This window comes from Mus musculus, chromosome X (assembly GCF_000001635.26).
Source record: "Mus musculus strain C57BL/6J chromosome X, GRCm38.p6 C57BL/6J".
Lineage (NCBI taxonomy): Eukaryota > Metazoa > Chordata > Mammalia > Rodentia > Muridae > Mus > Mus musculus.
Genome location: NC_000086.7, coordinates 103,318,363 through 103,331,212, shown reverse-complemented (window position 1 = coordinate 103,331,212; position 12,850 = coordinate 103,318,363). Strand labels below are relative to the sequence as shown.

At 42.3% G+C, this 12,850-nt stretch overlaps 1 protein-coding gene across 1 annotated transcript; it reads right to left on the bottom strand.

Annotated features, from left to right (window-relative positions):
• Positions 1 to 988: 988 nt before the first annotated feature.
• Positions 989 to 9,815, bottom strand: Cdx4 (caudal type homeobox 4). Its single transcript, NM_007674.3, has 3 exons — positions 9,158 to 9,815; positions 3,059 to 3,204; positions 989 to 1,779 (listed from the first exon to the last, which is right to left on the bottom strand). Exons 1-3 carry the CDS (start codon positions 9,651 to 9,653, stop codon positions 1,573 to 1,575), a joined length of 849 nt encoding a protein of 282 aa, NP_031700.1. The 5' UTR covers positions 9,654 to 9,815; the 3' UTR covers positions 989 to 1,572.
• Between the last annotated feature and the right edge of the window lie 3,035 nt (positions 9,816 to 12,850).

Below are 12,850 nucleotides of genomic sequence, written 5' to 3'. Positions count from 1 at the left end.
TTTGGAGAGAAAATGCCTTTAATATGCTATTAAGAAAAAAAATTCAGATGTTTCAGAGTCTAGAGTAGTGGAGAAACAGCAATAGCTTTACAGCAAGAAAGGGCAGCTTCCATGTAAATGTGACAGTTACCACCAAAGGTGTGTTTTTTGTGTATTAGGAATGAGGTTGGACTTCTTATTGCAGACAGATCATCATCTATCTGCAGAGAGGTCCTCATCAGCATTCTTTTTTTTTTTTATAGTATAGAATAGAGTTTATTCAGGGCATGGGGAGCGGAGTCAAGAGGGTAGTAAAGGCAGAGAAAGGGAGGGAGGGAAGGAGGGAGGGAGGGAGAGAGAGAGAGAGAGAGAGAGAGAGAGAGAGAGAGAGAGAGAGAGAGAGAGAGAGAGAGACTGTCCATGAGCAGGTAGAGGGTCAGCAAGGGAATGGGGAGAGATGGGGGAAGGGAAAGCAAGAGTCTCATCAGCATTCATAATGGCCTTATTTTCTATCTTTGGAAAATGGCATGATGCTCACACCTCATTTTGCTCATCAGTAAAATGGATGATTGGTATCTTCCTTATTGGAAGGAATATACTTCCACGAGGTCAGGGCAGAAGTGGAAGTTTTTTTTTTTTTTCCTTAAATCTTTCAGCACAGATTGCTATTTCCTCAGTAGGAGCCATGGAACCACGAACCCCTTTTCTGACATTTCCTTTAGGGATGGGAAAATACAGTTCTTATTTTCAATCCCCCAGCAAGTAATTGTGACACCTTGTCTTTCAAAGGGAGATTTAATCTTTGGCCATTTTGATGTATGCAGTGTGCCAACAAAAAAGCCCCAGGCCACCCTGCTCACTGCAGCACCTTTGCTTACCCAGACCTATGTGTTTTTAGGTGGTGGACTGCTTTCTTTGAGAATGCAAGGGTGTTTGTTCTGTATGTTGAATATCTATCTGTCTTGCTAGCAACTCAGTTAACCCAGCCTATATCATTCTAGTCTGACTTCATTGTTTTGACAAGATTTGAAATAGATAAATCTTCTAAGTTCTATGGCTAGGTAATTGATAGCATGTGAGTATTATTCAATGGGAAAAATGATCTTCATTTAATTAACCAATGGCAATAGATTTGTAATCACCTCCTGATGCTGTTTTACAAAGTTATCTTGTAAAACTGGTTGTTTTTTAATTTCTTCGCCAAAAGATACCTCCAGATAGAGAAATTTATGCTTACTTTACTCCTATTCCCTAAAAAGACCAAAATCAAATAACAAATACAAGAGCATATGCACAAACAAGTTTCTGAAATTGTGAACAAAGTTTCAAGGGCTCTTGAGTCTAGACTTTAAGGAGCAAAGCTTTTCACACAGCTTTTTGCCCAGCCCCCATATGACAGCATGGAATAAGAGTGGTCTGGGGATGGTTTCTGAATATTAGAGTCTTCTGAAATATCTCCAACTCATCGTGTGTCTACTTGTTTGGAATTGTGTCTTGTAAGGAATTATATCCAATCTCAACTGCCCTGCTGTTAGCTTAGAGGCCAAAGAGACACTGTAACAGGAAGGATGCTTCCGTTTCTCTGCTCCTGTTTCATTCAGAAACTATGACCTGCTGTATCTCGATTGGCTGAAATCCACGGACAGCAGATGGAGTGGTGAAGAAAGCGTTAGGCAGTTCTCCGGGGCTGATGGAGCCAGAGTCACTTTGCACGGAACCTCCAGTGTTCTCAAACTGGGAGATTTTCTTTTTTATCATCTTCCTCTCCTTGGCTCTGCGATTCTGAAACCAGATTTTCACCTGAAATACAAAATGCTTTATACTTAATGGGAACAACACCCTAAGTGTAACCAACACAGCAAGTGCAGCCTTACAAGCCTCCTTCACACACATCACTTCATTTGAGCCTTAGGGTGACTTTGCCTATAACTATACCCATTTTACAGGTTTGAAAACACTGTGTCTCAGAAAGAGAAGGTGCTTTGTAAGAGATGAGACTGAAGCCATCAAACCTAGGACTACCGACTCTGAATACAGAGCTATATGTATTACAACTCATTTGCATCCTCTGTTACACAAGTAGAAATAATTATATAATGATGCTGAGGAATGTTGATGAAAGAGAATGATTTAAATGGCAACAGTGATTACAGTTGGCCATTAAGAAAATTTTTCTTATATTAAAAAGTTAACACCGAGCCAGGCGTGGTGGCGCATGCCTTTAATCCCAGCAATTGGGAGGCAGAGGCAGGTGGATTTCTGAGTTCAAGGCCAGCCTGGTCTACAGAGTGAGTTCCAGGACAGCCAGAGCTGTACAGAGAAACCCTGTCTCGAAAAACCATTAAAAAAAAAATTAACACCGAGAACTGGGTGAACATGGTCATGAAATACCATCTATTTCTTGTTGTAAATCAACACGAGAGTGGTATTAATGCGCCTATACGTGGTTGGAATGCAAACTGCTTGAGATAAGGCAATGCATTAATGAATTTTACATTTCTAGACTTCTATGATTCCAGCATCATTCTTAGACTTAGGGAAAACTCACCAGGTGCTCGTGTAATTGCCAAGTCTGAATGAGTGGAGACTGCTGCCCTTTGCTGTAAGTTGATCTTTATTGAGTATTTACAGGAAGCTAAATTGGAGGCAGGCATCATAACATCATACAGACCAGAGAAGGTTACATTTCCTATTTTGAATAACAGAAAAGCTCCATCCACAGAACTGCACTGATATGTAGTTCCTCTTGTAGTTTGACTGATAGGACTCAGACAGTGGCCACAGTTGTGAAATTTCCACTTTTCACACTCGTTAGTACTACTTGAGGGACCAGATCAACGTTTGACTTGATTGATGAATTATATTGGACTTCTAATCTCTTTGCACCTCTCTGCTTGATCTCTTGCTCCCAGGCTCACAAAATACCCACCCATTAAATAGCTAATAAGTCCCCTGATCAATGAAACAACCCAGGGTGAGTATGGGTTTAGGAGCACTTAGAAACGCATCTGTCTTCTGTTTTGCTATTTCCTCCAAACCCTAGCCGATTGAAATAACTATGTGGGAATGTTGGTAATACCTGTCTCTCAGAAAGGCCCAGGTTAACTGCCAGCTCTGACTTCCTCCTGATGGTGATGTATCTATTGCAGTGAAATTCCTTTTCCAGCTCCAGCCGTTGATGATCTGTGTAGACCACACGATACTTTTCTTTTGTCCTGGTTTTCCCTGTTGAGAAAGCATAAGATTTCATCTTATTCTTCTCTTCTGGAGATTATTTGGGTTGAGGGCACCAGTTACTCTTCTAACTTTCATTTATTACTTTGAAATAGAAAGGAATTGTATTTTTAAGCTAAATATATCATGTCAAATATATCATATCATGTTATCAATACCTACCTGGGTGTGAATATAAACATCCATAATTGTCCTGAAATAATCAGTGGAATTACAGCTACTCTACCTACTGTTATACAAAAACATTTAAAATATTTAAATACTCAACCACACAGTTTTCATCCAAATATAATAATTGAATTAACAATAATGGCAACAGCCACCATGAATTATACTTTGCTTTATTGTTGTTGTTGTTGTTTTGAGGTAGGGTTTCTCTGTGTAGCCCTGGCTGTCCTGGAATTTGCTCTGTAGACCAGGCTGGCCTCAAACTCATAGAGATATACCCTTCTCTGCCTCCTGAGTGCTAGGACTAAAAGTGTGCACCACCATAGCTGGCCTTCATGAATTACATTTTCTGCAATGCTTTCATGACTGTTTCCCATTATCTTATCTACTCTGTTAAATAACATGGAGAATGTTATTGTATAGACAAAGAACCTGAGGTTCAGTATAGGTAAGTGAATTTGTGCTGGTGAGCCTAGGAGGGCAAACCCAAGCATGGACCTTTGACTCTAGGCTTAGTATGCTGTTGGGAAGTATAATCCCACATGAAGCAAACTATTCTGGAATCCTGACATTGTAGTTCTGTGTATTACCTAGAAAGACTTTGTATAGTTTGAAAAGAAAATATTTAATTGCTACTTAGCAAATTATGTTTCAAAATGGCACCTAATGTTTATTAGAAAAAGTACTATTTTTCCTGTGGGAATATTAAGGCTTTTTTTATTTCCACGTGAACAGTGAATGGGGGAGGAGGGTGTGTTGACTTAAGCAGACTGAAGTGAGGACTCCACGTGCTTTGAAAAGATATCCAAACATTTGGTTTGTGTGACAACATCTAGCTAATTTCTCATGCTTGCCTTTAAATAGAGTTTTAGTCTTCCTTTCAAACTTTGCAAAGGTGATTAGGAAGTCCCCCTTTCTTTTCAGTTTCTCTAACCCACTCTAGGATCTCGCTTTTTTTCCCCTGTGGCTTTTAGAAAGTTCTTCTGATCTTCTCTGGTTGTTTTTGATGTGAGGTTTTGCGCTCACCCCCCCACCTGTAGGACAAAGACCTCTTTAAAGTGGGTCCCTAAACTCCATTGAGGTGTTAAGATGCAGCACAGGCCTAACAAAGGAGCCACATAGCATGGATCCCATCCTGAACCCTCTTTACATTCAGGAACATCAACCAATTGGCTTGGAATTTACAAGCCCTAAACAAATGTCAGACACCCTTTCATCTTCAGGAAGAGGAGGGGGCTTGGATGTAGAAACAGATCTACCTTAGGATTCAACTGAATGGCTAGATAACTTATGGGCTACTCAGTGCAACTAAAATTCTTTCCCTTGAAATGATGAGCCCCAAGTCCCAGCCAATTAACTTTCCTCAAAGGCCCAAACTTCGATCCAGATTTCTGGATCCATGCAGAAACACAGGAAACCAGGGATCTGGCTTTTGGCATCTTTCAAAGACAGCATGTATACTGAAGGATGAAAACAAAAATCTGAGGTTTAATTGGTTTTCAGGACCTCGGTTTTAGAATCAAAGTATATCTTTGAGGAGATAGTTCCTAAAACCCTTCCTGATCAAAAAAAAGGGACTGAGTTTAAATTTTAACTTGAAAGAGGAAGGTTAAAATTCAACTTGTGTGTGTCTGTGTCTTCAGTTCAGCCAATTAATCAGTAAATATAACCAGACTTCAAGAACTCTGGAAAGATTGTGGTCCTTCCCAACCCCCATTGGTCATAAATTTCCCTCTTGTAGTTTCTTCTGAGGACAATAAAGTCAAGACCAGGCCTCTTTATTTGCCATGAAAATGCTCACCCTTTCCGGCAATATAACCTTCGAAGAAAGGGGTAATGACAAGAGCTGAGATGCATATCAAAGCTGAACAAGTGTTAAAAAGGGTCTGTAGGCCCAATCTGATGATAAGACGGAAAACCCCAAAGACAAGGGAGTATACTAACTACCTGCACAGTTTACAAAGGGAAAGAAATTCTCAGAACCATGGCTCTTTCCCCAATAGCCTTTTCCCCTGAGATGAGTGAAGGGATCTGGCCACTTTCCGGTAGAACACAATGTCCATATTCCCACACTAAAACCAAAGACCAACAAAGCATGAGGAGGACTTGTTTTTATTGTTTAAGTTCCTCTATTTTCTAGAGACAATGACATTTTGAGATCAGGGGATTTCCTTCTCAGCCGATACTATGAGTTAGTTTAGGAATGGAAGAAAGTCTAAGATTTATTAAAGAGCTACTTCCACTCCTCTGAAATGAGAATTTTGTTACTTCTTCCACAAAGACTTGAACAATCACCTCCATAGTTCACAATGGTCCTTCCTACCACCCAGGAGGCAGTACCTCACAGTTCACAAGGAGATGTCACTATATAGGATGACACTGTCACCATAAATGTGGTTGAAATGGTGTTCTGTGGAGAGACTAGCAGCCAAAGAAATATTAGGCAGAAAAGCCCATATGAAGCCTCAGGACCACAATGGTGATGAGAACAGAAACAAAACAAAACAAAAGAAAACAAAACAAAACAAAACAAAACAACGATGGAGACAGTACCACCGTGATGACTTTTCACCTAATGGCAATCCTTTACTGCTTTTTAACTAAAAATCACATCCAAACTCACTTTTAAAGTTGTCTAACAAAATATGAAAAACCAAGGAAGACAATGACCAAGGCCTCAAGGATTATTAAGCAGTTCAGTTTATGAAGTATCCTAACTGAATACAACTTTTAAAGTATTTCCTTAGTGGCCAGTGGTTTAAATAGAATTGCTCAAATGACTTCCTTTCCTTTTGTAAACAGGGAAGCCTCTTTCCAGCTGTGCTAAGCATGCAGCTTGGCCAATACTCATATAGGGCTTTAGTTCTGTACTAAAGAAAACAGTGGAAAACGACTTGTTCTCGTACACTGGCATTGTTTAAAATGTGAGACTGCTTGAAAATATTAACATTTGTAGAAATGTTTGGATAAGATAGATTGCGTATAGTGGCATGTGCTTAGAATAGGTTTATTCTACATGTCTATCTCCATGCTTTAGAAATCACACCTGAGGAGCTGAAGGGATCTGCAACCCTATAGGTGGAACAACATTATGAACTAACCAGTACCCCCAGAGCTCATGTCTCTAGCTGCATGTGTAGCAGAAGATGACCTAATCGGCCATCACTGGGAAGAGAAGCCCATTGGACATGCAAACTTTATATATGCCTCAGTACAGGGGAACGCCAGGGCCAAGAAGTGGGAGTGGGTGGGTAGGGGAGCAGGGCTCAGGGAGGGTATAGGGAACTTTTGGGATAGCACTTGAAATGTAAATAAAGAAAATATCTAATAAAAAAAAGCGAAAAAAAGAGAGAAATCACAGCTGTAATGAGTGCTACACACACACACACACACACACACACACACACACTCACACACACACACTCACACACACACTTTAACTTAAGTCTGTTTCAATTATCTTCATTAATGAAAAAAAGAGAAACAAAGCTTTAATGGGATTGCTTTAATTCAGGGAAGGGTTATTGCTTTAATCCAGTCTGTTGTCCACAGATTTTTCTCTCTCTCTCTCTCTCTCAGCCCTAAACGCTATGTCCATGTGCAATGGTAGGAGGTGAGGAGAAAGCTTAGGAAGCTCTGACTTGTCCGTTCACTTAACAGACCTTTAACATCTGCTCCCTTGCTAATATAAAGGGGTATACTTTGGTTTGGAGTGTTCAATGGGGTGATGACATTGATTTTTGTGGAGTTTAAGGCCCAATATCATGAAAGATATTCAGTGAGTCTAGAATTTCCAGAACTTATGAAAAGTATCACTTATATGTGTGGGGTGCTCTCATCTTAAACTGTTGATGAATAACAACCTGAACTATAAGAATATGCAAAAGGATGGTATTAACTTACAAGGAATTCAAATGAAACAAATGTTGATGTTAACAAAACTTTGCCTATAGGACAAGTTGCCAAGAGTCCAAGGAGCTATAACCTCATTCTCAGTTTTGAGCTTCTACTAAACATGGAAGAGAGGAAGTAACACAGAGTAGATGGGGGGATCCCTTCTCAACTTCTCTTGGCATCAGAATTACCCAAAGAAGGCTCTGAGATATATATGGAAGACTTAAAGCAAAACAGAGAAAACTGTCATGTTTCCCCTCAGCAACACAAAGACAAATCGTCACAACTGAATTTTCTTATTGTGTCATTTTCCTCACATTGTTTTCCATTCTAAAAAATGTGCTAGTGACATTTCCCCCTACAGTATTTCAAAGGACAATCCTAGACAGTAGGTATTTTTATGTCCTTTTTAAAATATGTATTTTGCTTATTCTTAGGTTTTAGTGAATGGATGTTATTTTTACCCTGAAGATTAGATGTAACAACAGTTCTGGGGATGAATGCCCTACCCTAGCCTTATTATTATTTTTTAAAGTTACATGACTTATCCATATTTTCTTCTTAATATAAGTTCTTAAGTGTTACTTTTAACTTGGGATCTCTACCCTAGTTATAAAACTGGAGCTTCCTCCTTCTGGCTGAAAATTCTCCTAAAGGTAAAAAAATGTTACCTCCCTATCCTTTCACCTTTGCTTTTTGGAAGAGCGAGAAGGGAAAACACATGGACAAATACTATTGAAATATCATTGCCTCCCCAGAGGGGTGAATGTGATAGACAAATGTCACTAATGTCCTCTAATGACAGGGAACAAGTATTGGAATAATAAGAAAATGTTAAGAGAACAACCACAGCTGTAAACAAACATGTCACTGGCTCCCAGTCTAAGAATTACAGTGGAGTCTTCATTTCCTCTAAGCTCGCGCCTCCCTCCCCACCAGCTAGCTGCTCCCAGTTGCCCGCCAGGGCTTATTGGTCAGCGACATTAGACCTTAAACTGGGGTCCTTACACCTTTTAGTGTTTTGACGCTGTCGCAGACTTGCATTCTGCTTCTGCATTTGTGGCCACCTGCTGAAATAGCTATGAGAGCTTTAGGCACTTAGTGGCGGGGGTGGGGGGGGGGAGATAATAATACTTGGAACAGTTGGGTTGTGTGCCTGGCGGATGTAAGGATTGTGTCCTATGAAATGACAGCTCAGTTCTGTAACCTTGTTCACCTTAACGCTTCCTTCGGTTGGTAGGGACATTGGAATAGGCTTCAAGACATTTCTAATTTGGGCGACGGAAGATGTAGCTTCCTTAGGCATCTTGTATCGAGGGCCGTTTTTTGCCTTGGAAGCCTTCTTAGGCTCGGCCGTCGGTTGCCAGCTAAGCACCTACTAAGTTGAGCATCACAAGTTTTCAGCGAGGCTGCATACCGCGGTAGGGAAAGATTTGGAGATAAAACCGGCAAGCACCATGACAACCTTAGCTGTCCTTCACCCTGTTCATCATGATGTGCTTCTGGTTTTTTCCCTCCGGACAACGACAGGATTGGATCCCGATCCTTGTGGTTCATCAGGAACACTGTCCATACCCTTACTCCCTTGACTTATCTGGAAAGGGTAAAGCCAAACCAAACCAAAACCCAACCAACCAACCACCTAAACAAACAAACAAACAAACAAACCCACCTCAACAACCCCCAGGAGAGGTTTAGTTCCAAGCGCTACTTTTAACCGGCTTTGAACCTAGGCGCAAAGGAGGGAACTACTGATCCCATCAGCCAGCTACGCTGTGGGCTGCTTAGTTGAACTCTCCTACGGGGACGTAGAGTGAAGAGTAAGAGGGTAGCGGACCAAGGGTAGAGAAGAGAAGAAACAGCGGAACGATGGATTACTCACCCGTCACCTGCACAGTTTTGCGCATCCATGCGTAGGGGCTGTGACGGCTCCTGCTGGGAGAAGTGGCGCCTGAGGTGCCGGAGTCAAGAGAAACCAGTGACTCGCTGGCCGCGTCTGGCAAGCTACCGCCGTTGCTTGCACCGCTGGTGGGGCCCAGAGTGCTGTAGTCTGGGGATCCGAAAACTGGGGAGGTCATGTCATTCATGGGCACTGTGCCCATTGTACTGGGCGGCCCAGGGTATGTACTCCAGTCTTCCCGGGGCGGACTGTAGGGTGAGCTCCAGGCTCCCAGCGAAGGCCCGTGAGGATCCATGTTGGACATATGAGGGTAACCCACGTAGTGTGGGTAAACTGGGGCTGCAGTAAAGTTGGAGGCAGGCAGAGGACTACCACTGCCCCCAGAGGTGCCCACTCCGGCTGTACTGCTTCCTCCAGGGCTCCTGAGAGTGCCTGGGTACATGCCCGCTTCTTTTTCTAAAAGGCAGCTTCCATACATGGTGACTTGGATAGAAGAAGTTGCCCCTTAAGCCATCCTGAGGTCCCTGTAAACTTAGCGCCAACCCGAGTTTGAGACGCAAGAGACTATCAACGGTCAGCACTAGTAGCGCTGCTAGCTCCTCTGCGCGGCTCGGACTACTCCATCCTTCCTTTCCTACCCTAAATTTCCAGGTGACTGGTAGTGAGCCATAGGAGGGTTACCAAAGGCTGGGCTGACGTCAAGGGGCTTCAAGCTTTTACATAGCATTTGCATTCAAATGAAGGGCCACTTAACGTCTTCTTGTTCACTCCAAACACCTTCTCCCCCTAGCTCCTAGCCCATCAGCGCCACTTCAGGGACTCTTCTGGTTTCGTAGCACCACTTTTGCGCTTTTGGAGGCAGTTGTTCCTCAAGAAATTTCTCATTGGCTTCTTCAAAATGAGACTGAGAAGCGCAAAGTCTTGCTTCCTTTCACTGAGGCCTGCCTTTCCCTGATCTTCCAGAGCCCAGCTTGCTCTCCAGGTTTTCCCCTCTGCCCATACTCTCCTGTATGGACTTTCCAGCTGTTACTGGCCCATCATGCCACTGGCAAGGATTTTCCCTTCTCTCACACACAAGGAGAGGGCTTTGTTTCTCTGGACAGATAGATATTTGTTTCACAAATGTATATTCAGTATCCATAGTGGGTCAGGAATTGTTGTAGGCACTGGGAAACAGCACTGACATATACTTCTAGCTTCCTAAAGTTAGATTCCAGTTGGATGGAAGGTTACCTAATTAGATGCTAACAAATATGCACACATTAAAGAAGGAGAAGGAGGAGATGAAGAAGAAGAAGAAGAAGAAGAAGAAGAAGAAGAAGAAGAAGAAGAAGAAGAAGAAGAAGAAGAAGGAGCCATGAAAAGGGGAGAGAGCGCAAGTGGGTAGTGCATACTCTGAACTTCATAGTAATGTATTAGTTTCCGTCTGTCTTCTTCAAAGTCAGTGCCCTAAAGGACAGGAACTCATGGAGTTTGAAATCCATGGCAGCTACAGCAGACTTGCAATTTCCTTCCAAAAGTATGAACTAGGTAAGCACTCCACCACCTATATCCCAGACACAGTCACCCATTTAAAAAGAGGAGCCCCGGGGCCGGCGAGATAGCTCAGTGGTTAAGAGCGCCGACTGCTCTTCCGAAGGTCCTGAGTTCAAATCCCAGCAACCACATGGTGGCTCACAACCATCCGTAAAGAAATCTGATGCCTCTTCTGGAGTGTCTGAAGATAGCTACAGTGTACTTACATATAATAAATAAATTAAAAAAAAAAAGAGAGAGAAGCCCTGACTGCATCTGCATTATAAAGCAGGATTCTCAAAGATGACACCTGTAACCAGCTTGACTGCTATACTCATTCACTGAATACAGTTTTTTTGTTGTTGTTGTTGGTGGTGATGTTTTCCAGACAGGGTTTCTCTGTGTAGCCCTGGCTGTCCTGGAACTCACTCTGTAGACCAGGCTGGCCTCAAACTCAGAAATCTGCCTGCCTCTACCTCCCGAGTGCTGGGATTAAAGGTGTGCACCACCATGCCTGGATCTGAATACAGTTTTTGATAGCATTCTTGATCAGGTCTTTATTCAAATAAGTTGTCACCAATTATTTGACCCTTATGACATAGTACACATTTTAATAGTTTGTGCAACCTGCTCCCATACTCCACTCCCTTTGGTAGACTTCTTTTTCCTGGCTGGTTTCTTTTCAGTGACTGGGTTATTGGTAGTTGCAGCTTTTCCTTCTTTCCTTTTTACCTTTCTTGGCCTGTGGCCCTTGCTCTGAGCCGCATACTCTGCACTCTTTCTCTGCAGAGCCTTCCTTACACCCCTTCTCTTGCTCATCTATGTACCACCATTTCTGTATTCTTCTTTGCACCCCTCTCTGTACTGCCTTCCCCTGCACCCCCTCTTTGAACCCCATTCTTTGCACCCTTTTGCATCTCTTTCTTCTCAGCCTCTTCTTTACAGCCCTCTCCCCATCTGATTTGCTTTTGTTGAGGCCCCTACTTTCTTCACCCAGACTTTGTCTGGCTTAGTGAGGACTGTGTTCTGTTGCGGGGTCCTTGTGTGTGGGTTTAGTTCAATAAGATTCCCAGGTTCTTAGTAGATTCTTGTTCAGGAGTCTGATGAATCAGTGTGTGTTGTTTGCAGGGCTCTTTGGCTCTCTGGACTTCTCAAGATTCTGCTGAGGTCTGTACTGATCTTCTTGTACATGGGAAATCTATCATTATTCTTGAGGAAAACAGTTTTAAACCAAGTGGCAAATAATTCACCTAACTTCCAGAAAGCACTGTAAGTACAAATGTAGCTCTCCCATGTCCACCAGGAGCAGGAGCAGTCTGCTCACATTAAGCAGAGCAATTCCAAGGATTTTTTTTTTAAACGAAGATCTTGATGACACCATTGTCTTCATTGTAGGTGATGCAGGGTCCCCTGCAGGTCCACCACAATGACACTTGCTCATTTCGCTCTTGCCAGCTCTCATCTATGAAGACACATAGAGCTTTTAAAAACATTTTCATTAATTCTTTGAGAATTTCATACAGTGCCTTTTCATCATATTCATCCCTTCCTTCCTCTTCTTCCAGATCACCCCACCTCCTCCTTACCTACCCAACTTTGTATTCTCTCTCTTTTACAATTTACTTTTATTGCTTTTAAGTGCATGTGTATGAGTACATGTGTGTGTGTTGAGTGCAGGTACTTGAGGCCAGAGCTGGCTTGATGCTTCTGAAGCTGGAGTCACAGGTGGCTCTAAGCCACTGGATGCGGGCTCTAGAAATCCAATTCTGGTCTTCTGGAAGAGCTGTATATGCTCTTAACTTTGGACTATCTCTCCATCCCTTCTCCTTTGAAAACAAAACAAAACAAACAAACAAACAAAGAACCCACAACAACAACAACAAAAGAGACTAGTTTGTGTTGGTCAATTACTCTTGAGTGTGGGGGTCCATCTTGATGTTGTTCCAAGTTTCAAGTTTCTTAAGTTAAACAGTTGTTGTGGCCTTCTTGTAACCTTCACTCTTCAGCCAACAAAGAAAGTTCAGGAACTTCTTTAATATGATAACTTCTAGACATTAACACATTGCTAAGGCAGAGGTAGCCAGGTCACAACACATGGCATACAGGTTTTGGGCTCTATTCGCTTTATCATGCCAACAATGCCAGACATTGATTGAGGCA

Bases quoted from the DNA above. Each gene is read 5' to 3' on its own strand.
- Cdx4 (NM_007674.3), bottom strand. From the start codon at position 9,653: ATGTATGGAAGCTGCCTTTTAGAAAAAGAAGCGGGCATGTACCCAGGC. The intron at 3,205-9,157 runs GTGAGTAATCCA...CTTTCTCAACAG, and splicing joins CAAAACTGTGCAGGTGACGG to GGAAAACCAGGACAAAAGAA. The intron at 1,780-3,058 runs GTATTACCAACA...TTTGTATTTCAG, and splicing joins TGGGCCTTTCTGAGAGACAG to GTGAAAATCTGGTTTCAGAA.